This window comes from Diadema antillarum, unplaced genomic scaffold (genome assembly GCF_040938485.1).
Source record: "Diadema antillarum isolate AM-2024a unplaced genomic scaffold, OU_Dant_1.0 seq00000187_RagTag, whole genome shotgun sequence".
Taxonomy (NCBI): Eukaryota; Metazoa; Echinodermata; class Echinoidea; order Diadematoida; family Diadematidae; genus Diadema; species Diadema antillarum.
In genome coordinates, this window is record NW_027271251.1 from 124282 (window position 1) to 148057 (window position 23776).

The 23776-nt window shown below is 37.1% G+C and overlaps 1 protein-coding gene across 2 annotated transcripts in view; it reads left to right on the plus strand.

The window, feature by feature from the left end:
- LOC139728600 (protein phosphatase 1B-like) overlaps window positions 1-17464 on the plus strand; it is a 33218-nt gene extending 15754 nt beyond the window's left edge. Inside the window, exons 3-6 of one of the 2 annotated variants that reach the window (XM_071639539.1) lie at window positions 4332-4449; window positions 7644-7749; window positions 10226-10283; window positions 12401-17464. In XM_071639539.1, the coding sequence (XP_071495640.1) occupies window positions 4332-4449; window positions 7644-7749; window positions 10226-10283; window positions 12401-12424 (306 nt within the window). In that variant the 3' untranslated portion in view covers window positions 12425-17464. Of the gene's footprint in view, window positions 1-4331; window positions 4450-7643; window positions 7750-10225; window positions 10657-12400 lie in introns of those variants that run through there. The other variant, XM_071639538.1, reaches the window with a different exon arrangement.
- Window positions 17465-23776: the final 6312 nt, after the last annotated feature.

Sequence of the window (23776 nt, forward strand, 5' to 3'; positions counted from 1 at the left end):
GGGAATTTGTGGTGTTAAAGGCCTATGTCAAAATTTTATTTGGTCACTGTTTACAACCCAACAAATGGATCATGTCAGTTATATGTAGTACACTTCATTCATCGCATACCAAAAAAAAAAATGTTCTCCCCACTGATTCAGTAAGAATTAGTTTTTCTTGTGGTGATTATAGTATGATTAGAAGATGTACTTTTAATCATTTGTACACTTCATAGTGATTTAAAGTAATTGTTGATGAGCCAACTTAACTTTTGTTTGCAACTAGAAAAAATTGGGCAATTGGGCATTAGGCCTACACATCAATTTTTATGCCGCCTTCCTAAAGAGTGCCTGAGGCATTCGAAAAGAGTTCACCACATTTGGTCAATGTAAATGTATGTTTACAAGTGAGATAGTGCGTATTACCATCCAAGCTATCAAAGGAAGCAACTGAAAGCCAGGAATATGTACACGTACAAATACAGTGTATATTGTGTGTGCAAATGAGGCGTTTGTAATATGAGTGTAACAATATACAATAATGTACATGTAGATATGCTAGTCAATAGTTTAAGTAGCAATTGAAGCCTCTAAAATTGCCTTACGCGATCAAGCCATGCTAATATGTTTGTAACATTACAGTATACAATGTACATGTACAATTGTACAGTACTACAAAGAGGAGTGATAATTCTCCAGGTGTACATTGTACATGTTGAGTCTCCCAGATAAGATTTGGGTGTCAATTAATGGCATTTTTTGAAATATTTTTCCCCCTCATAGAATTCCACAAACTAGGACTACGATATGTATGAGCCTTGCGCCAAGATGTAAAAAATGAATCGAGGGCTATACTGTACATGTAGTGACTGATTGTACATTTGTACCCTCCGGCCAATACAATGCAGTGCACTCTGCAATCCTGGATGTGGCTGTACAATTGTGCGGTACAAACATAATACATGTATGTACAGTGCACTCTGTTTGTGTGTTAACTTGTGTGTGGGGATGCATTTCTGTGTGTGAGAATATACGCTTGGCTGTTGAGAAACAATGCTAGAATTTTAAACTGTGTACCGGTATTTTAAATAAATGAAATGTATAGTGTAGTAGGAAACAAAATAAGATTTGCATGCTTTTAAGTTTTTACACTGATCAGTAGGGCCTATCATATGGTGCAAAAGGAATTCATTTTTTTTTTTTTTTTAGTGCTATTCTTCTTTAGGAGGAGTATCTAAAAGTGCAACATTGAAATCTCCAGGAGGCCAAGCTGAAGATCTATGTAATGGACCCTATCGCATGTAAATGTATACATTTCATCACTAGCGATTACACATGTAGGTCCGTGCATTGGCTGTACGCTACGTGCAAATGAATGAGGTGATCTTACGCACCCATGTGCAATATGAGGAGGTCAAACAGGGTCACATTTTTTTAATAGCAAGTTACTTGTGCACTTGCAGTAATGTGAAGTTACACAGTGCAGCAGACATGTGCAAAACATCCATGCATGCATGATGCATGATAGTGATTAGTTTTTCCCTAATCATATTCTGTCTTCCACTTTTCTACCGAATTTCATCATGACTTTGGTTTCAGCAAATTATAATTTAGCTAGTTGTTGCAGTAGAAAGTCTAAACCTCTTAAACTCCTTGGCCCGAATTCACGAAGGTGGTACAAATGAAACCATGGTTTAAACCATGGACAAAAACCATGGAACGCCAAGTGTCGCACGGAATATTTCGTTACGAAACCAGTCATTTCGTCGGTAACATGATTATTTTGTAACAAAATTACAACATTTTGTTACTAAATGAACATTTCCTTAACAAAACAGTCATTTTGTCGACAAAATGACCAATTTCGTAACGAAATATTGCGTGCGACACTTGGTGCTCCATGGTTTTTGTCCATGGTTTAAACCATGGTTTCATTTGTACCACCTTCGTGAATTCGGGCCCTTAGGTGCAGGCAGCTGTAATGTACAACGTTATGATAGAGTCGTGCAACTATGCTGAGCAGAGTCTCCGCAAAAGGCGTCAAGTAATTGCATCTAATTTTTCCCTTTCATCATGACTAAGTTTCAATTTCAATTCATTCTTAAACTTTTTTGTGTGAATTTGGACATTCCTTCTTTTTTTTTTTCATGTCGAACACATAAAACATAACACAAAAATATCACAAATCACAAGCTATTCATCATGAATACAATTTTGACATACACTGTACAACATACATCAGATTTGTTCAAAATCCAGCCTCTACAGAAACCAACAATCTGACACTTCATTGAACTATTGATTTGAATAATTGCACTTGTCAGAACACAATTAAACATCACTACAAATGTACAACTCATCATGATTAATCAAACAAAACAAAATTGTTAAACAATTTGTGAAATACATTGTAGAATATCACATGTGCATAAATATGGGATACATTAGGCTGGCACCACCGAAAATTTCCATACAATATAGCCAAACTTCAAATGATACACTTCCTTAACCAATTGAATTTAAAATGAGATAAAGATATCGGTCAATAAGCCTAGCCTATAGGCCAAGCACAAGAAATCAACAAAATCTAAAATATCCAAGTGTCATCTGTTACATGTACATGAACTGGCGATGCATCTACTTGTATGATTACAATTGCATACTACATTGTACATATTCCATTTATTATGCAAACATTAACATACATGTAACATATTAGCTACCTTTACCGTGTCAAAGGCTGAACATTGATGGCAGAATCACTAAAAAATTATGAGAATTCAAATTTAATTATGATGATGATAAACTTCTGTCAAAAAAGAGAATAATTGTCACTTCGTAATGATAGAGCTTACAGTCAATATTTCTTTTCCCAACACATCACAATTGCTGAGAAAATCTACAAAACTATGGTATTTTGAAGATCAAGATACGCGTAGTGCTCAATGTATTTCATGTACATATGTATTATAAAGCACATGCTGTGTGCCAGCTCAGCGTTGTCAACACATTATTATGGAAATTAAGTAGCGCTGCGGCTGTTGTAGTGTTTGCATTACCTGCAATAGGGAGAATTCCTGCACAATCTAGAATTGTGCAGTTTGTTCTTCATGTGCAATTACGTTTTGAACACAAGTTTTTATTTAACTCTGTGTTCTTTTAAGGGGGAAAGAGGAATTTAGATCTATGGCAATCCAGATTTTACCAGATCCATATTTTTAATTTGATGTGTATACACTAGATGGACTGTGTTAAATCTCTTGTTTTGTGATAGTTTTCCCATGCAAATGTCACAAAGTTTTGCACGGTTGAGGAATAATGTCTCACAACATCATGTATAAAATCCTATGACAATACACCTCAAAGTTGTTGGGTTTTTTTTTAAATTGAAATTGAAAACACACCCCATGTCACTCAAGAATATGCACCCCCTTTATACCGAGAATAACAGTGTTGGAAATCTTTCATGGTTGGAATAAATTCACTAGAAATCTAAAGTATTGTATTTAATAAGCAAGATATTTTCACAGCATGAAATTGTTGTGATTGGACCCAGCAGTCTTTTTCGCAGCATGAAATTTTCGCGAAATTCAATGCATATAGTGTAGAAAAATGTTGGCATGCATTTTATTTTGGCGAATTTCAGATTAATTTCGTTAAATTCAAATTAAATACACTCTTTTTTTTTAAACAGTATTGTTTCCCTCTCCATCATAAAGAAGATTCCAGTTTCATTATTCTGAGGTCTGAATTATGTGTAATCTCTATGATATGCAGATTGTACAGTTGGCTTATGAAAGGAATCTTAGTTTAAGGGTTGCAAAAAGGCAACCCACTTTAAATTTAGTATGCAACAAGCCCATAACTTTGGGGTGTCAGCAGTTTTCTCTCCCTTTCAAACAGTGCAATACTGTAAAAGACAATATATTCGCAGCATCAAATTTTTGCAAATTTGAGCCAGTGGCCTTTTTCGCAGCATGAAATTTTTGCAAATTGCCACTGGCATTCATTTCATACTTTTGTAAGGTGTAGACAAGAACTTTCGCTTGCATTTTGATTTTTTGAATTCTGGCTCTCAAGAAATTTGCGATATTAAAATGCACACAAACATTCCTCTTTTTACGGCAGGTCAAAAAAGAAATTGAGCCTTCTTTGAAAGGTTCGTGTGACCATGAAAGGGAGTCACTTGAACACTGTTCAGTGTGTTGCTACAATATGTAAAACATAATATGATAAATATATTTTGTAAACATGTTGCTTTTTTGTTTTCATGAAAATCTTTTTGATTGCAACTTGTAATTGCAACCTTCATGACTGTTTGTTTGTCACATTTCTCTTTCTCATGTACTCAGGGAAGCCGAGATAATATGAGCATCGTGATAGTCACCTTTCAGAATGCACCAGAGATATCGCAGGACGCACTCACTAAAGAGAAGGAATTGGACATTCTCCTGGAGGAGAAGATAAAAGGTACTCCGCACGTTCACGCCACCAGAGCACACCCTCTCCAGTGCTCAGAAACATGGTTTGAAGTGCTTTAGTTTTGATGCAATGCTTAGAAACTACCATGTGCACAGTGAGTACATGTAGGACTATGCATAGAGTTGTCGTTGGACAAGCAGACCTGTGTGCCAGTGGACATAACCAAATGAGTGAAGAGCAAACTTAGCACGTCAGTAATGTGAGGCTAGCTTTGACTCCCTGCCTCTAATGCACTCCCCACTTTCTGTCATACTGCAAGTCCTAGAACATCTGTGTATATGATTGAGGGAGCTTTGTCCAAACAGTTTTGGTTTCAAAGAGAAGTTGAGTGCATCCAGATGTGCGCTAAGTGTTGCATGTGCATTCCAAGCATGTAAATTTGTATATAATTATCAATGAATGTCCTGTCATGTGTTTGTTTGGGTATGCACCTTTGTAGCACAAGGCATGCACATTGTGATTGGATTATCACATCTTTACCATCTTTTTTTTTTTCTTGCACAAGGTGAAAGCCTTTTATCTCTCTCTCTATGAATTCATTTGCCCTTTGATGTGACACTGTACTTACATGTATATTGATGATATTGCACAAAAATGTCTACACACTGTGTGTTTTTTTTCTCTTACAGCATTTGTAACTATTCCATACAGTTATTTCTCTACATCATTAACAGAACAAGAAGCGTTACTTATCTTTTTCACACATTTCAATTTGAACAAGGTAGTAAGAAACCAGAATGATGTTGTCTTTTCACACGATCATGACATTCGTCATTCCTTTCAAGGCAAAATGCAAATGCCTATGGTATTTTACGCAGGGAAAGGGGGCTTGTGGCAACCAAATGTCCTTGACTGTATTTTAATGTGTATTGCGGTAACATCTGCAGCCCAAGTACAGTTGCCACTGCTCAATCGGAATTGCCCAGGAGTATGATCTGTATCCCAATTTAGGGATGATCCCAGCTTGAAGTTTATAATAGAAATGTAATTATAAATGCACTACACATGATTCTAAACATCAGCCTACTTACACGTCCCATTTTAACATACACACTTTTGAATATTGCTAATAAGTTCAGTCAACATGTACTTTTATGCATTCCTCTATTAGTACCAAGATGAAGTTTTTGCATCTGTTTTGACAGCAAAGTTTGGCTTACAATAGATTAAACACGATTACCTTTCGCAAATGTGAATAGCATCATACTGGTATTTCATTAACCAAAGTTAGGACTAGGCTTGGGTCAGCATGCCAATGGATTTTGTGATGCATTGTTAGGCAATAAATCCCAAGCCACTCAAATTATCCTTCATACACGTTTAGCTTCAGTGACTGGTAGATTTGTCTTTTTATACCTATGGCCACATTTTAACATGCAGTTAATTAATGAATGTTCTTCATTAAATAGGAATGCTATTTTTTGACATACTGTATTCTATTGAATTTTCTTCTGTGTTAAGTGAGAACACTTCATATAAAGTTTGTATTTGTAATTGATACCTGATGAGAAGGAAAAAAACCCTGTTACCCGATGTCCTGTCCCATTTAGAATGCAGTTCAAACGAAGTGCTTTCGAAACATTGCTGTGATACCCCTTGAAATCAGTATTCCTGTTTATATGAGTTTTAATTAAATGGTGGCGACTGTATCTCTCAATCAAATGAGAGACCTTTTAGTGGTGGGAATGTGCTAGAAGCCAGAGTGCAATACATAAATCAGAACTGTTCCATTCCATCTCATGGACAGTTCTACCAATCATGCTGATGAGAATATTCATGATAGTTCTAAGTCTTTCGAAATGTTAACAGTCTCGTCTTTAAACCTATTTGAGAGATTTAGCAAATGCATGTGTATGTACATGTACTAAAATTTATGCTGGTCTTCATCTATGCCGTTATGAATCTTTTCGGCATTTCAATGCGGATTAATAAACTTTTATGATTGTACAATATACGGTCACAGTTGTCAGTGCAAAGTGCAGCTGTACCGGTACTCCCTTGATCCCTCCAGTACTCTGAAAAAAAGGGCTCCTCAACTTTGCAGATAAGCAAAAATGAGTAAAGCTATTTATTTATTTTTTAGCCAGAAAATCAAAATAGCAGAACAGTTGTATTATTCATGAAGAGATTTTGTGATGGTGTAAGGTCTTTGTTGTATTTAAATGTAAAAGGAATCTTTTTAAACCTAAAAGAAAAATATGACAATGAATAGATCATGCCAGAAATATAAGGTAATCAAGAGCTCCATGAGTTTGGTGGATGATGCGGTCACTGGTCAGAACTCATGATCCAGATAATATGTATGAGGGTTTAAGTTATTTTTTAAAGGTTTATCGGAGAAGAAACGAGAGAGATACAAAATAATTTATTGATTTGATTTAAGGCTTGATCCCAAACACACCAGGGAGAATAATTAAGTTTGAGCATTAATTTGGCAGAAACTCACTGCCAAGTTAAGAATATGGAACACATACAGGATGGAATGAGCTGATTGTAATATAGAGAGACTGATGGAAACATCATTTAGTTATTGATAAATGAGTGGTCTTGAACATGGGGGCGGAAAGCTTGGGATGGCATGGTAGGGTGCCATTACAAGGCAAACAATTTTTCTCTGGATTTTTTTTTTTAAATACAAATGTTGCAGGATAAAAGCATCTGGATCTCTTTAGTTCTTGCCTTTATAATTTGTTTACATTCTCACTTTTTTTCCTTCCCCTCATGTCTGCATATGTTTCACTTGGCTGTTGGCATCAGTTGTCCATTATGTGTGCTCACAAGCAATAGCATTGTCATTACTGTACCCACCTATCGTCAGGCAGGTATATGTTAGACAGTAAAAAAAGTCCCTCTCCTAGCCATTTTCAACAATTTAGTGCAAAAGCATATTTGCATTCACACTTTCCAGCATTCTACATGGTGCTGTGTCCATGTTTCTTGCATTCTCTCATACATTCTTTCTCTCTATACACATGTTTAAATTCCACTTTTCGTGGCCCAAATCTCTCTGTGTGTGGAGTGTGTTCATCATGTACTTCATATCTCTCAACAGATTTGTGTGCAGTGATTGTTTGTCTTTTTTTCTTTCATTTCTCTTCTATTTCACCCTTGTGTGAACTCTGTCTGTTCATTTGCATAGTCATGATAATGCAATACCTCATTCCCTGGGTCTCTTTCTGCAGAGGTAATGGAAAACTTTGGTGACCAGACCCAGCTGGATCTAGTGATGCATGTCCTTAGAATGGCAGATATACCAGGTCTCCCTCCCGGAGGAGGCATCTCAGCCAAGTGAGTTCAGGTTCAGGGTCGAATCCTCCATTATACAGCCCCACCTGCAATGTATCTCAGGCTGTAGACCTATTCCAGGCCCAACCAACCCAATGCAAGGCCCTGCCCCTCTGTCCTTCCCCCATCCTGCCCCCCCCCCCCTCCCCATCCCCCATCTCGTTGAAGCCCTGACCCATTTATTTGGCGAATTAGGGGGAAGATAAACATTGTGAGAGAAATATGACTGGAATGAAGGAAAACATGATAGCACATGCCCTCATTTTCTCATGCACAAACATAATACACACTCAACAATTCAATTCCAGAGGACATACATTCTCTCATACACATACATGATTTACATAATGACTTTTTTAAAGGATAATCATTGTTCATCGACCTCAGATGTCTCATAACTGAGGGGGGAAAAACCTCCTGGGAGTCCCGAGATAATAGACAGAACTCATTCATTTCAGCGTCAGTTGTCCCCAGACTTTAGTATCAGTCCACTTGAAAATTTGCTCATGAACAGATACATTTTGCGCAAGCTGTTCCCCTTCAAACAAAACAAAAAAAGAAAATAGGAGGATGATCTACCCTAATTGTGAATGTACAAGAAAAGTGAAAAGATGGAAAATAAGACCCAACCTTCAGAGATGTAAACAGAATGTCATGATGGCAAGAGGATATTAACGACTCTGATAAAGAGCAATTCTCATGTGAACACCTGGGCCTTGCTGATTTCTCACTCTTGTTTTTATTTTGAAATGTTTAGTCTGGTCCAACATCAGACACCAATGGCTTCGGTGCCAAAGGGTGTCATCTGTTAATGTCTCCTTGTATCAGCTGCCTCTGATCTGCCGTTTTTATTTCTTGTTTAGTTCTGTTTGTCTATTGTTTTGGCCTCACAGTATCTCTCTTTACTATCTATGTGCTGTTGTAGAGTCCACACCCGATACCTGCCTCCCCAAACTCCCCCTCTTTGATTGTCATTGCTGCTCGTTCTTGTCAGAGACTCACAAATGTAACTTAGCTTTCACTGCCTAATTTTAACGATGTTTCAGTAGTGTTTTTATTTACCCTGATATATATTGTTTTTTCCCTGTCTGTCAGCACTGCAGTCAAATTACAAGTATCCTTCTTGTGATATAACACTCACTAATCTGATAGCTGCTAGGCTTGCATTAGTCACTGCCTTTGCAGCTAAAATGTACATGTAGCTGCGGATTTTCCAGCTGTGAACCGGTATCTAGGGAGAGGTTGTCATAGGTATGATGTAGGACAACTGACTTGGCATTGACAACAACTTGTGGTGAAATGACTCATTAGGCAGCAGACACTGTAGTGAAAGTGAGTAAACAAACAGTGGAGACGATGCACTACACATCTTTGGACGTAAATAATGCAGACATCTGTACCTCTGTATTCTGCAGTGTCATACCTGAATGTGTGAAAAACTGTTGTTGTTGGGGTTTTTTTTTTTTGGGGGGGGGGTTGTGGTAGGGATCAAAGTGTCTAGGCGTAGTCGTTCTATGTTACATACTTCCATTAGTCCCAAAATACAAGAAAAAATTACTGTTCTAAAGAAAACAAGTTAAGACAGCTCTTCATTCAACAGGTCACTGCCAGCAATCTATTTATTCATCATATCTTTAATGCAAACTGCACATCATATGAATTATAAAGTTGTGCCATTTACCAGATCTCAAGCAAACATCACTTCATACAGTCATGTATCGGGCAGTTTGGTTCAGTAGCCTCTCTTTTGTCTCTAATCTTTATCAAGTCCAACCTAATCCATACTTCATTATCTTATGTCTTTCCCAGAGCACTGTATCATTCAAATCAACTGTACATTATATCTGAAATTCATGTGTTTACACACCATCCACAAATCATTTGCAGTAGGATTTTACAGTTGGCAATGAGCATGAATGCATTAAACATGAAGCATGAAAGTTGCAAGCAGACTACCATGATAAATAGTATTATTTGGGGAAATGGAACATTCCCATGAAACTCTCTGCAGCATGCCCATCTAAGTGAATGACTTTGTAAAATTAACAATTTGATAGTCTGTAGCTCTTTTTATGATCTTAACAAGATGTATGGTCATATGACTTCATCAAGTCTTTGATCATACTTGCAACTGATACTTTCGTGAGTGTGTGAACATAGAAAAGAAGAAGAATCTATTCTGCCCTGCATTTTTGCAGCTAATTGCATGTTCTTGTCTACTCTTTCAGTGTTCCTGGTGATGCTCATCTCTGAGCGAAGTTAGAAGTTGTTGACTGACAAGATATCACTCGCTGCCAGAAAATGAGCATGCAGATGAAATTCTTTAGTACTAATTTATTAACTTCTTATTTTCTAGGTAATAGATTTGTGTGGTTTGATTCTCATGTCATAGTCCCTTGTGGATATATTCTGTATGCAGTGTGATGTATAAAGTCATCATTTGTTTTTGTCTTTTTGTTTTAACAATTGCACCACACAGGAAAGGAACCATTGAAGAAATTCTGAATAGACTCAATCCGAGCAGACCGAAGGACAAGGTAAAGCATGCAGAGGATTCGCAAAGCCAGAGCAGTAATAATACTGTGTACCATAGTAATGCATTTGATTGCCTCTCAGATGAAGCAGAAGGGATTTGAATACACAGAACATTCTTAAAGCTCATATATCCTGTGTGTGTTTTGGTCATGAGAAATATTTGTGGTAGTGCTACTAGTCTCTTGTAGTCTAACTTGCATTCAGTGAGATTTGTTTACCAGTAGAACAAAGAAAAAACTTTTTAATTTGCGTTGTTGTGTTCACTCGAGCATCATTGAAGACTGCAGTTTGGAATTCATAAAGCCTAACTTAGCCAAGTAGCCAAAAATTAAAAAATTAGAAGTTAATAACTTACCCAAACTTGTGGCTTTTTCAAAGTCGACTTCATTGGTCACAGTTTCCATTGGTTGAGGAATATGTTGCAGGGGCAACAGAACTGCCCCTTTCCTCCCCCCCCCCCCCCCTACACACACACACATACACACACTTTTGATCTTTAAAAACAATAACTGAACATGTAATTACAAATTTTGAACAAAACCCATTTTGTTCATTTTGAGTAAAACCAGTTTTGTCAAGAGATTCTGCCTGTCCCTTCCCCACTAAAATATGTTCCATTGCCCCTGTATTTTATGGCTACATGAAAAAAATGCATTATTTTCATATTTTCCCAAATGGTATGCACTCAGACATAGATATACGTATTCAAGGAGAACAATTTTACTGGTATGGACACTTAGATTGTGATAACCTAAGGTGTAGGCAAAATGCAGTTTATTGGATGTTATACAAACCTTTTGAAAATCATGTCACTTTCTCACTGAAAGAAATGGTCGGGAAAGAGGTGGTGGAAACTACACAATTTCAAGATGTTAATCTGTAGATATCAAGTGTATGGCCTCCTCCATTCATGTTTCTGCTCTCAATGTGCCAAAAGTGTTTGTTGTTGGTTTTTTTTTCTCAGTAGGGGATTGTGCTAGGAACTATTAATTTAAAAGTGTGTAGAAGATGCAGTCATACTGTGGTCAGTTCACACTCACAGCGATTGTCCTCCAATTCAAATTTTAGATTTCTTAGAACCGAACTTCACTTGGAAGGGAATGAAATCTGGGTAAGCCGTAGAAATCAGATGTGAGATATTTCTCACAAATGTGAGCTGAAATTTATACACTGTGGGGAATGATTGCAAATCAAACCTACCAGATACAGAAAATGATGAGTAAGTGATCATATCACAAATTATATTTCCCAATGGTGATAGTTGTTATTATTTCCCAAGTGATAGTTGTTCACAAAGAGTAGCTTCTCTTCCTGGAAGTTTTTACAGATATAGTCAGAAAAATTCAGTTGGTATTGCCAAATAGATGTCTGCTGATTCTCTTTGACCAAACAAGTGGATACACCTATACAGATTGGCCATGTTATTCCATATTGAATGTATCTGAGCATATTAAAAACTAGAAATTTGAGAGACTTAGAAAATAAGATTGTGACCTGGTACAATTTAGGAAAAGACAGAAATGATAGGTACTGTGAATATCCAGTACTTGTTGCATTCACAGTAGTCTACATGTGGGGTTTTGTGCAGAAATTCATCACAAAAATATGTTGTGCAAGCAATTTAAAAGCAGTGCTTTGCTTGTAAGTGTATGCACTAGTACTTGGAAGTTTGTGTTTTCTTTCACTTAATGCAGAGTCACCTTATGCATAGTATTTTCACAAGTGCTGGAATAGAAGTTATCTCTCTTAATCATGAATTTTGCTGCTTGTGTATTTTCTGTTATCTGTACTGTAGGCATGAGTAAATGTGAGTTGGCATTATTGTGTAGATTAGTACAAGTAAATGGGATCATGCAAAATTAAATCAGTCACTGTGAGTAACATCCATGCATTTTTCCCTTTTGTTTTCTCCCCCTTCCTCTGACATGTGTGGTAATTGTTACTAATCCATGCAGTAGTCACAGTGTCTGTTGATGGTATTCGTCTCTACTATCCTGTCATGACCATGAATGAGCCCCTGGTGCTGTGCATGGTCGATGTCTGTGTTGAATTCTTTCATACATCCGTGTCCCTCTCTATCTCTGCACTACCCTTCTCTTCTTTTGCACTGTCCCACTAGGACTCGGAAGACGACAAGTGGTAGCTGCTGACAGGGCACCGGTGTTATTGGCATGTGTTCCTCCTTCGTTAGACGACTTTTGTTGCAGTGCTGTGGTAGATAGTACTGCTACATGTGGCAGTGCTTTGCAGGTATCATGCGTTAACGTGAATAGGTGTAAAGGAGAATTGACGAATCAGCAACCATTGTGTTTTTATGCTGGTCATGAAAAAAAAAATTATATAGTGACTGATAGGAACATATTTATGTAGTCTTTGGAAAGAGGAGAGCTGAATGAGCACTATTCAGACATACAGGAAAAAGAAAAGTGGACAATTTGACATTGCCAGACAAGATGGCATCAAATGCAGCGATTTGTGGTGAGATTTAGCAACGAAAATACCCCAGACTGTTAGTGCGACTCAATTTGCATGGAATGCCAAGCAGTGCCAGTGTAAAGCCATTTCAAGTAGGCTGGCACGTCGGGACCTTGCTTGCTACTGGCAGGCAGCAATATTGAAGCATATGTGGCGTACCTAGATGGACAGATGGCTCCCAGAATCCAGGGAGGAATGATGGACCTCAATGGCACACTGAAACGGAGCCACCTGTGATGACATTCCGTGATGTATGCGCTGAGATAAGATTGGCATGTTGTTAGAGGTCAGTTGTGCCAGTGGGGAGCCCGCAGAGAATGCGCTGGACGAGACTTGAGAGCCAGCCCAATGAGAAGATGGCTGTTGATTGATGCAGGATAGTTATAGTGAGTGGAAGTTTGTTGTGAGACCTGTAATGCAGTCTCAATTTGTGCTTCTTTCCAAAGAGATCAGATTGCAACACTCTTCGCCATCTCTGATTGAAATGGGGTTTTAAATTTGCTGAAATTTGGTAGACATCTTTAAATGCCAAGAGCATCTTGACCATTATAATGATGTGATGGATTACATAGCAATGCATTATATATTATGTATAAGTATATATTCAGTAATTTGAGTATATAAATGTTTGTGTATAGTCAACATGCTACTAATTGCATTGTAATGTATGGGGATGATTTGTCCATACACTTGTGTTTTTCCTGAATACTAAGCAATACGTTCAGCATTGGACTGTCGTTGAGGGTAATGGCTTTTAAAGTACATTTTTGAACAGAAGTATATTCATGTATGTGCTGCTGTCAAGGCTTGGAATGTATTGACCACATGGCAGTTGAGACTGTAATCTCACACCATTGGCCTAACTTATTGCCAATTTAGGGGAGTGGAGTACATAATTATGGAGTAGCATATGCATATTGATGTCGGCGAATGCATGGGAGGTTTGATAGATCATTCTTTTTTCCTGTATTGTCAAAAGGTAATACGAGGTAAATGATATGAATTATCTTCTTTGATGCATTCAGTCTATTCAGATTAAAGTTATAGGTGTTATCTTATCTTGAAGATGTAATGTAAACTCTAACACTTTTTATGTAGTGAAAGTTTGAAATAAAGATGAAGATAAGTTGTCAGTGTGTAATATATGTATTTAAGAACAGTGCATGACTTCATAGGACAAGACCTGTCATTTCACTGCTATGCCTCCCCACCTTTTGTGAGGAAAAAATTTGAAAGCCCTGTAGAAAGTCTTTTTAGAGCATTATATCTCATAGTTAAACATGTGAGTCATGGTAGTTTTCAGCATGTTTTAAGGAAGCAGTCTTAATGTCAGGGGGCTCATGGAGAGCTTCATGTGAAATCACTTGTTCAAAATTGTTTTGTATTTCCAAGGTAACATTTTCTGTATGGAGTTAAGCAGTAAGGCTGTTTTCCCTATTTTTTGTATAACTTTATGGTGTAGGAAGAAATATATGACCCACAATCCATTTATCAAAGAATTGTGTTGAGAGTGTATGGTTTCAAGAAATTCTGTAAATGCTTCTCAAATATGGCATTTACTTTCATCACAGTTACCACCTTAATATCATGAATGTTTTGAAGTTCAGTGAAATAAAGGTAAAACTCAAATTTCTGGAAATTATGTGGTATAGGGACATTGATATACATCTGTAGCACTGCACTTAACCATACATTGCTATAGAGTAAGAGAAAACTTGCAAAATGAACACAACAAGCTTTTTGGACTCACCTATGAGTGCAACTGGTTGTGTAGATCTTAACTTTAAGAAGTATGGATCACATAACCAAGATGAAATAGATGCAGATAACTATACATCACAGATTGATTAAATATTTTGTTTGTTTATTTCATGTGTAAATGGAAGGTAAAATATGTAGAATTTGGATGTATCCCCATGATGCACAAATCCTACAAAGTATGTGTTATCAGTTTGCACCTAAGACTGTAGGACTTGGGACTCACTTTCAGATGTGTACAAATGTATGCTTCTTTGCAGTGAGTTTATTGATAATTTGTGTTATGTAAGTGATTGCATATTATTTGTCCATGTAGAACTATAACCATTTTAAATGATTGTACGGTTTATGAACTCCACCAGATCACCTTTATCGAGGTGTGTTTAGACGCAATTGATGCCATTATCAATAGATTCATTAGACTTTTGCAGGATTTACTCTAAATGTCTGTTATTATATTCTAAGTGTCGAGGTAGAACTTGATAATATTTGTTGGATCATATACATGGTATTTAACATGTATGCATGCAATTATTTATTTCAGAAATGTAAAGACTCAGGCATTTTATGTGTAGTATATGGTATCATTTCTCCCACAAATGTCTCCATATTTAATCTTAATTTCTAATTGAACTCTTACCCGGAACCTGAAGTGATGAATTTCTAATATGACTGTAATTTTGATGACATTATTGTACATAATTTTGAGAGTGTTAAGCTTTAACATTTTGCCATACTTCATTGAAGATGAACTAGTCTAGACTTTATTGTTTATGATGTATATTGATGAATGACATATTTTGAATCTGAGTCTGATGAATGTATGGTGTATTCTAGCTGGTTACATTAGGTAATCCATTAGTGAGATTTTTTGTAACTTTTTTTTTTTCCCCTCTTGGTTTACCCTTATGAATAAAATGTACAAAGTTAGTGTATAGCTGTGAATGTATTTTGTTTCAGTGTTTTGTGTCTCACGTTCACGGAAAGTTATTTTTATACAGTGTCTACAAAGCAATGTCTCACAGAGGATGAATTATTGAATTTAAATACTCTGCCTCATGCATATGACATGTGTATTCATGATATTTCGCTCTGTACAAGACAGCTGTGTTTATAGTTGAAACAGAAATGGAATGCATGCTATGAAATATCCTTTAGTGATTGCTCTGCTGTGAAATTTATCCTTGATGGTTCATTGTATTGCAATCAAGTTTCTCTCCTACTCCCCTCTTGTTTCCCCAAGTATGAAACAAAACCAAAAACAAGGTTTGGTAATATATAGAGTGGATCGTGAATGATCCCTTATTCCTCTTGCCTGAACTCATTTCTTCTTTCTAGTGCTGAATCCTCTCAGAGTGGCATACTATCTGAAATGAAGGGTGTGATTTTTCTGCCAGAAAATGAACGAAGAAAGTAATGAGTTTGTGTATACCATACGCTGTGGTTTGGTTATAAGTAGCGAGGGGAGAGGGAACATTGACACAGCACAAGACTCAGAGCAGGTTACCCACCAGTAAAATTCTGTAGCTTTCGTCACTGTGTATGTGGTGCAAAACATGTTCACCAGACCAGCCACTTTAACCGGCTTCTGCCTTTGTAACTTTTGCATCATTATAATATATGTACTTCCTTTCCAGTCAGACAACTTGTGCACTGTTTTGCAGTGGTTTCAAAAGGCAGTTGAGACATTAAAAGTGGAAATGATTAGACAGATGACTCTTTGTAGACAGATGATTCTTAAAGGGATTAAAAGAAAAAGAAAATGTATGCCGTTTGTCTCTGCAATACTAACGGTATAAGCTCACTGTGTTTAATGTGGAGTGGAATGTTGCGAGTCAGCAGATAATGTCTATTGCCTGTCTGTACACTATTAGGTTTTTATTTTGTCAATTGGTTCAAATATCTCAATGTCTGGGCATTGCATGCTGATCAGGTATGTAGACAGCAGTGTCAAACTTCTTGTAAAAGGCACAGGAAATAACAGCAATGCGTTGTATTCAAAAATACAAGCTAAAACTCACTGAAGATCAGTTTTCTTTTTCTATAATAAGATTGTAGATTGCTGTATTAATGGGTGTACATCAAGAGCAGTGCAATGAAAAAAAAAATCTTATATACTTGTAAGTGGATTAGGTGTAGTGTCGGTATATGCACTAGAAGAAAAGCTTTTACAAACCTTAGGAGATCATTCTATTTATTGTGTGGTACTTAGGAGAAGAGTTATTGCGTGGGTTTTTGACAGGATTTAGGTTGAATAAACCCAATCCACTTTCATAGGGAATGCCTCATCAGCAGATTAGCAAGTACGGTGTACTTCTACTAAAAGAGTTGCTTATGACATAATATTAAATAAAACATGTCCACTCTGTTCATTCCATAACCTTGATATACCATCTTCATTTATATAACATTTGCATTTTTTAGTCCAGCCTGCTGCTAAATGTGGGACCACCTATGTGGGTACTTCTACTATTCAATTGTGAAACTGAAAGTCTGATGTGTCAAAGTACACTTCCTGTCACTGGTTGTGATATATTTCTGTTCAACATGAAGAGTACAACCTTTTAAAGAATAGAATGGCAAGTAGACAAAGGAAAAAGATGTGTGAGTTCTGCTGTTGGGGACTAAATAAGTTGAGGTTTTGTGAAGAGTGTTCTGGGCTTCCAGTCTACCCATAGTTGACACTTGCAAGTAATATTGGCGGAAGAAAGATGATGTGATATGAGTGAGAGTCTTGATTTGGACATGAACTGGTGTGCTGTTCATTTGGTAGTCTTTCAGTGTGTGAGCTCAAATGTCATCTTTTTGTTATTTCTTCTTTTTTTTTGAAGTAGGTATGCAACCTTCAGCTATGAATTTGTTAGCATAAGCATCGTTCAGCCCAGACTGACTGAAGCCTTGTTTTCTTTCTTCATGTAGATTCTTGCTTACATCTGGTCCAGGAGGATATCGCGAGTTTGGTTTTTGTTTTTTGTGTCTTTGTGTCCCCCTAAGCTATTTGCCTCTCATCCCTAAAAAGAAAGAGATCACGTGTGTCGATACTATGAGGGATAGTAACATTTGACGCCTGACACCCGCACCGCATCATCCACACTCTAGCATATTTAATGTTATGTCTTCTGGAATCTTTGTATTTCTTACTACCAAACACCTTGAAGGTAGTGACCCAGTATCACTTGTGCTATGTCACATGTGGAAGCCACTTACCCTACCAATCAAACTACCCTACCAATATGAAGCTCAAGTTGCTCTTTGGTATTTGGGTGTCATATCATACTGAGGTATCAAAGCATTTCCTACTATTTCAAATTCCTATTCATTTTAATAATCCTCTGGACATCTTTCTACTGTTCATATTGGAGAGTTCACATTAGAAAGTGAGAGACAGAGAAAAAAAAGAAAAAGAGGTTGCATTTCTAAACTGAAGGTTTCACTCCGTGAACCTTATGAACATGAATTCATATGATTGGAGTGGTGGGATATGATCTAAGGAATATCTCGAGCTGCAGTCATTTGGGTTTGGTTTATAAATACTGATACCCCCATTGCTCCGAGTGAGAGCTACAGCATTCACGTACAGATGAAAGCAAAGACATGTTTTAGAAAATACATCTACATATACTGTACATGATAAAGATATTAGACTCTGCCAGCATTTGTCCGTCTACTCAGAGCAGTAGGGTGGCCACTAAATACATTACTGTGCTGTGGGTGTTGAAAATTATCTGAATTCAAATGAAACTTGATGTACTCTTAGGGTGCATTTATGCTCAATTTGTGAAGGTAGAATCAGCATTTTGAAATGCCAATCCAAAATGCCGTTCACACAAGGAAAAAGTATATGCTGATTTTTTTCAAGCTCGAGATAGAGCCGATTTCGCAAACATGTACTGCACATTGTTGAAAAACTAATAACCCCTACTTCCGTGATCTGTTCAACATATGTGAGAATCGCCGATGGTAAATGTGATTTGCCAATCATAGATGCATCACTTTGAGCGTTTTGAGTGGGCATTTATATCAAAGTGAGATGGGACACAACCATGTTTTGAACTAATCGTCTTTCAAAATGCAAATTGTGGCCCCCAAAAAGTCGAGCATAAATGCACCCTTACTCTTGACATGCCAAACATGATGAGACTTCCTGGAGTGTTATGCAGAAAGTTTTTCTTTGTGTAGTTGTTAAAATAGCGTTATCCCCCCATGCACAAGAGGAATGTATACCAAATTACTTTGTAGATTTCCAAACAGTCCACAAGGCTATGTTTGATCACTGATGTTGTAAAAGTGATAGGATCATTCTACTTTTCAGTAACCTGTGAAGAGAAGGAAACAAAAGGTTCTCAAAGTTGTCTTTATGCAGAGGTGAACAAAACACATGAAAAGATTTAATTCTTGTCAGTGCTAGACGATTGGTAACATTCAATTTGACAGAGTCTGCAAGCAAGGGGGCATTCCTGGGTGTGAAGTAACGTCGGATGGGCAGATGCATTTAACGTGAAATGATTTGTTGGAACATTTGGTTGTGTGGCTGATTCATGGACCACGCCCCTGCTGCATATCTTGTGCGTGTGTGTGTGTGTGTGTGTGTGTGTGTGTGTGGTCCAAAAGTGTGACAAAGTTCTGATTGCTTCAGATCTTTGTAATCTGTTTTGACCTCAGGTGTACCACCTAAACTCCCATATGGTTTTCTGGAACTTGCTACACCATACTTACAGTTTTCTATTTTTCATCTGAACATGGGGAGTGTGTGTATGAAAAATACACAGTATACCATACTCAAAAGGATGTTCAGGTTCTTATAAAGCAGACAGGTGGTGTAATGAGTTGGCAAAGTGACAATGCATTATGATGCAAATTGCAAGCAAAATACATACATGAGCAAAATTACTGTATTTTTTTTTTCCTGGAGGAAGAAGGATGCAACATTTGTCTCTTCAATTTCATCTTGTGGTGTTTCTAGTATGAGTTTGGAGTATCAGTGTTGGAATTGTATGATTGAGATTATGAAATGTGACTGGAACACAATGGTCTAAAATGTGTATGAAAAATCCTCTCTGCATTAGCTGTACCCAATGGACATGACGTACTGTACTGTAGAAGTGGTTTCTTTCGCGTACAGAAACTTTCGCGGTTTCCATCGGTGCCGACTTTTTCGCGTGTGTTTAAATTCGCGGTCGGTAATGATAGCGTTGTAACAAGCGACGAGTTCAAAACATTTTCGCGTGATGTTAAATTCGCGGTTCAACCTCAAAGCGCGAAAATAAAACCACCGTGAAAGAAACCACTTTTACAGTACATGAAACGTCAATTAGGATTTTCCCACTTGTTGTACAATCTGGAAAATTTTAAAATCTGAGATATTTTAGCAAGCTCCATTTCAGGTTAATTTTTGGCGCAGGGCATTCAAAATGGATGGTCCTTTGTACAGTATAAAATACATGTATTTTGTTCTAAACTATGTCTGTATAAAAGACAAAAAGACACACACTGCCCCCCTTTAGAAATTTTGCAAATGACTATCCCAACAAGGCAATGAATAGCACAGCTAGCTTTTTAATTGATGATGGTTCATTTCTGTTGTAAAAGTCACCCTGGTAGGAGGTAGGAAGCCAACCTGTGAAATGTAAAGGAAGCACTGTGTTTTGCTTGTGGATACTGTACAGGTGGAAATTTTCTCGGTGTTGAAATTTTCGCGCATTTCGCGCAACCAAAAACTAGTGCGAAAATAAAAGCAAGCAAATATTTTTGCTTGCCATATGTTCCTGTGTGGGATGTCTTGATTCTGTGGAATTAAGAACACGTGAAACTCTTCTTACCCGACCAAGCGCGAAAACATCCACTTTTACAGTAACCAAGACATACAAGATCCAATACTAGTGAGTGACAGTAAAGTGGCTTCTTTGACCTCTTCTCACACTTCTAGCTAAGAAATCTCCCTAGATAATTTTGGCATTATCTGCTTTTTCTTTAGTCCTTTAAACATTCATCTCTACAGCTGTATGTGGCAAATACATGTAATTAAAAAGTGTGAAATCTAAAATGGCCAATCATTTGCTTGCCAGTATTTTCTTTTTGCAAGAGTGTTTGTGGATGGACAGGATTTTGAGACCTTTCAGTGTATGCATTCAATGATCCCAGTGTTTATGAGCATTCTATTTTTTTTTTTTAATGCTTGTCCTTTGGCTTTCCTCTGACATTTGTAAAGCATCACAGATGGAGTGTTCACTTTACTCCGCATTTGTGCCTTTCATAGTACACGTTGGGCTTCTCTGCAAGCAAGATAATTTGAGTTGCTGTGGTATTTAGATATACATGTATAACCCATGAAGCATGATTTATGCAATGTGTGATTCAAATGTACTTAACAGTTTGGGGTTTTTTGTTTTTTGTTTTTTGTTTTTATTTGGGAGGGGGGATCTTGTCAATTACAGTGTACTCCAGGTGTTGGGTACATTGCTGTGGCATGTGAGTGAGGGGCAATGTATATATAGATTTGTTAATGTATAATCTGAGTAAAGTTTGCATGGTGTAAAGTATGATTGGATGCTATCAGAATTGAAGATGTTACCAAAAAAAAAAAAAAAATAGGATTATGTATCTGTTATGGTATTGGAGTCAATTTAGAAGTCTGAGTGTGTATAACTGACATTTGTATAAAATCCTAGCATAAATTTTAAAAAAGGAGGAAAAAAAAAGACCTTTGATAGATTACAGCTGTTTGTCAAAAATCAACAAGTCGCCAAAAGGTTTGCAGAGTTCAAGATGATGCAAAAAATATGAGCTCGTTAAGTAATGTGATGAAAGTATTCATGGTTCATGTCTTAATGTTTGCTGATGTAGACCCTCTCCTGATGTATAAAGGATTACAAGATAACCCAAGCAAACCACATATGCTTAGTGAAAATATGAAAAGTTATACATGCATTCTTTTGATATTTTCTGCAAACTAATATCCAGTTAATTGTGCAGAAGAATTGGCATATTCTAGTGTGTATGTTTCCGTGAATGATTGTAATAGCTTATGAATAAAGACACATGAAGACTTCTGTGGACTCAATGACTTTCTTGTCTTTCGTTCATTTTCCTATTTTTTACCGACTGGGTAAAATATATTGTAAAATGTTACGTGATGAGGTCATAATAACACTAAAAACAATCAATAATGCTGCTTTCTCCAAATTACTTACGGGTATTTGCCCCAGAGATTAGCTGCCAACCTCAGAAGACTTGCATAAGTCTGAAGTGCAAAAAAGTTCCAACTGAAACATCTCCCAGAAATTATGCAATTTGAATCATAGGGAGTCGCACATATAACAGTTACAGAGAAAATACAGTGAACTCCCGTTATAAGAAACACCATTATAATGGAACTCTACCTACAACAACGTAAAAATTCAAGTCCCCTAATTTTTATTGTATCTACATGTATATAGCTTCACATGTTCAGCCATGACAGAATTTTGATATAATGAAAGAAAACTGCCAGTTCTAAGAATTTCATTATAACAGGAGTTGCCTTCACACTTAACACATGACATGGTCACTTCATTGTCAGAAAGCAATGAACAGAAATAGAAGACCAAATTTTGCCACCACAATGAGATACACATTTAATGCAGCAGAATTAAAATTCAGTGACAAAACATTGTATGATGACAGAAACCCACAATCAGTTTTAGGGTACAGTGTAGCATCCTAAGAAAGTGCTCTACAGGGAAGACGATTTATGGTCATGTCAAACAAAAAACAAAAATCCTTCAGACAAGTTCAGGGCAGGCAGCATACACAGTCATTACTATTGGCACATAAGTGACCACGTCAAGGGCATTCAAGGCATATACAATGCCAAATAAGGGACTGCTGTTGTTTCCTCTTTGCTCACTTTGAAAAAAAGCAAAAAGCAAAAATGAGCTCACAATGCTGAACAGTGGCACTGGTCCGACGGTCCATAACCAGTAAAACTCACGTTAGTCCAGAAACTTTTTCAGGAATGGACAAGTACAAAATGGGTGCCAACTGGTCCAACAGACAGGTCTGACCAGTAGGAACAATGGGTTACTGTGCAGCCCTGCATTTATACACTGTACCGGTATACTAATTGTATATACCCCTCGATTCAAAGCCATCTATTTCTGTATCATAAGTCAACATTTTGATATACAATGTACATGTATTCTGATTTTTTAACTTTCATGACACTGATATTCATTCAGCAAAAGTATGTTGGCATGACATTAGTACAGTGTAACAAAGAAGCTTTATTTAGTTTGTAAAATCATCTCAATTGCACTTTGTTGTTTACACACAAAGGTAGACATTTCAGTTTATGAGAGAGTTGCTCATGAGATTAATGCAAAAGGTTCAAATCAACTCTAGATGATTTTAACACGTTCAGAACCTCCTCTCTGAAAACCTAACAGCAATGTATCTACAGTATTGCAAGCCCGAAAGCACTCAAAACTGTAAGAAACCAATGCAAGGTCAACATATTTGTGTCATTTGCTGCAGGATGAATATTTAGCAAATAATCATCGACTGCGAGGGTGATGGTACAATCTAACATTGCCCAGATGATCAGCGAGGTGTGTGTCAGGCCGAGCCGAAGGCGAGGGCTGATAGCACCTCAAGGATCACCGAGGCAATGTTACAATTGTATCCATTGCTCGAGAAATAAGAGATGATTATTTGCTTTATATCCCACATCGATTAACAAACTTCAGATTCAATAAAAATGTATTCCATCAACAAAGCAGATTTTCAGGCTGAATGTTACAACACAGGTGGTTGTACTGTGCAACCATGGTCCGCGGCACCGCGGTAGTCAAATGAACGAGACTGACGTTAGATCTGAGACAGTAACAAGCAATAATAATGTATCGATAATTGTGCAATGTGCACGGATGCATACCACTAGAACTTACTTGCTACTCGCATGACCGATAGATGTGAGCAATACCTCTATCGATTCCCATCGAGGGTATGTAAAAAGTGCTAATAACGAAAAAGACCATCACATATGTGAAAGTACCACAACATCCAATAGTACCACAACATGGATGTTGGGAGAAAAACATCTCTCAGTCACGTGTTACAAATTCAAGTAATCCTATTGGTCAAGCATACCTATGTGGGATATAATCCTTCATATCACTAACATCACTGTATTATTCACTCCAGAAACATTGTACAGTGGACTCCCCTTCTAACAAAGTCCTCGGGATCGGCAGTTTTCTTTTATTATATCGAAATTTCGTTTCAA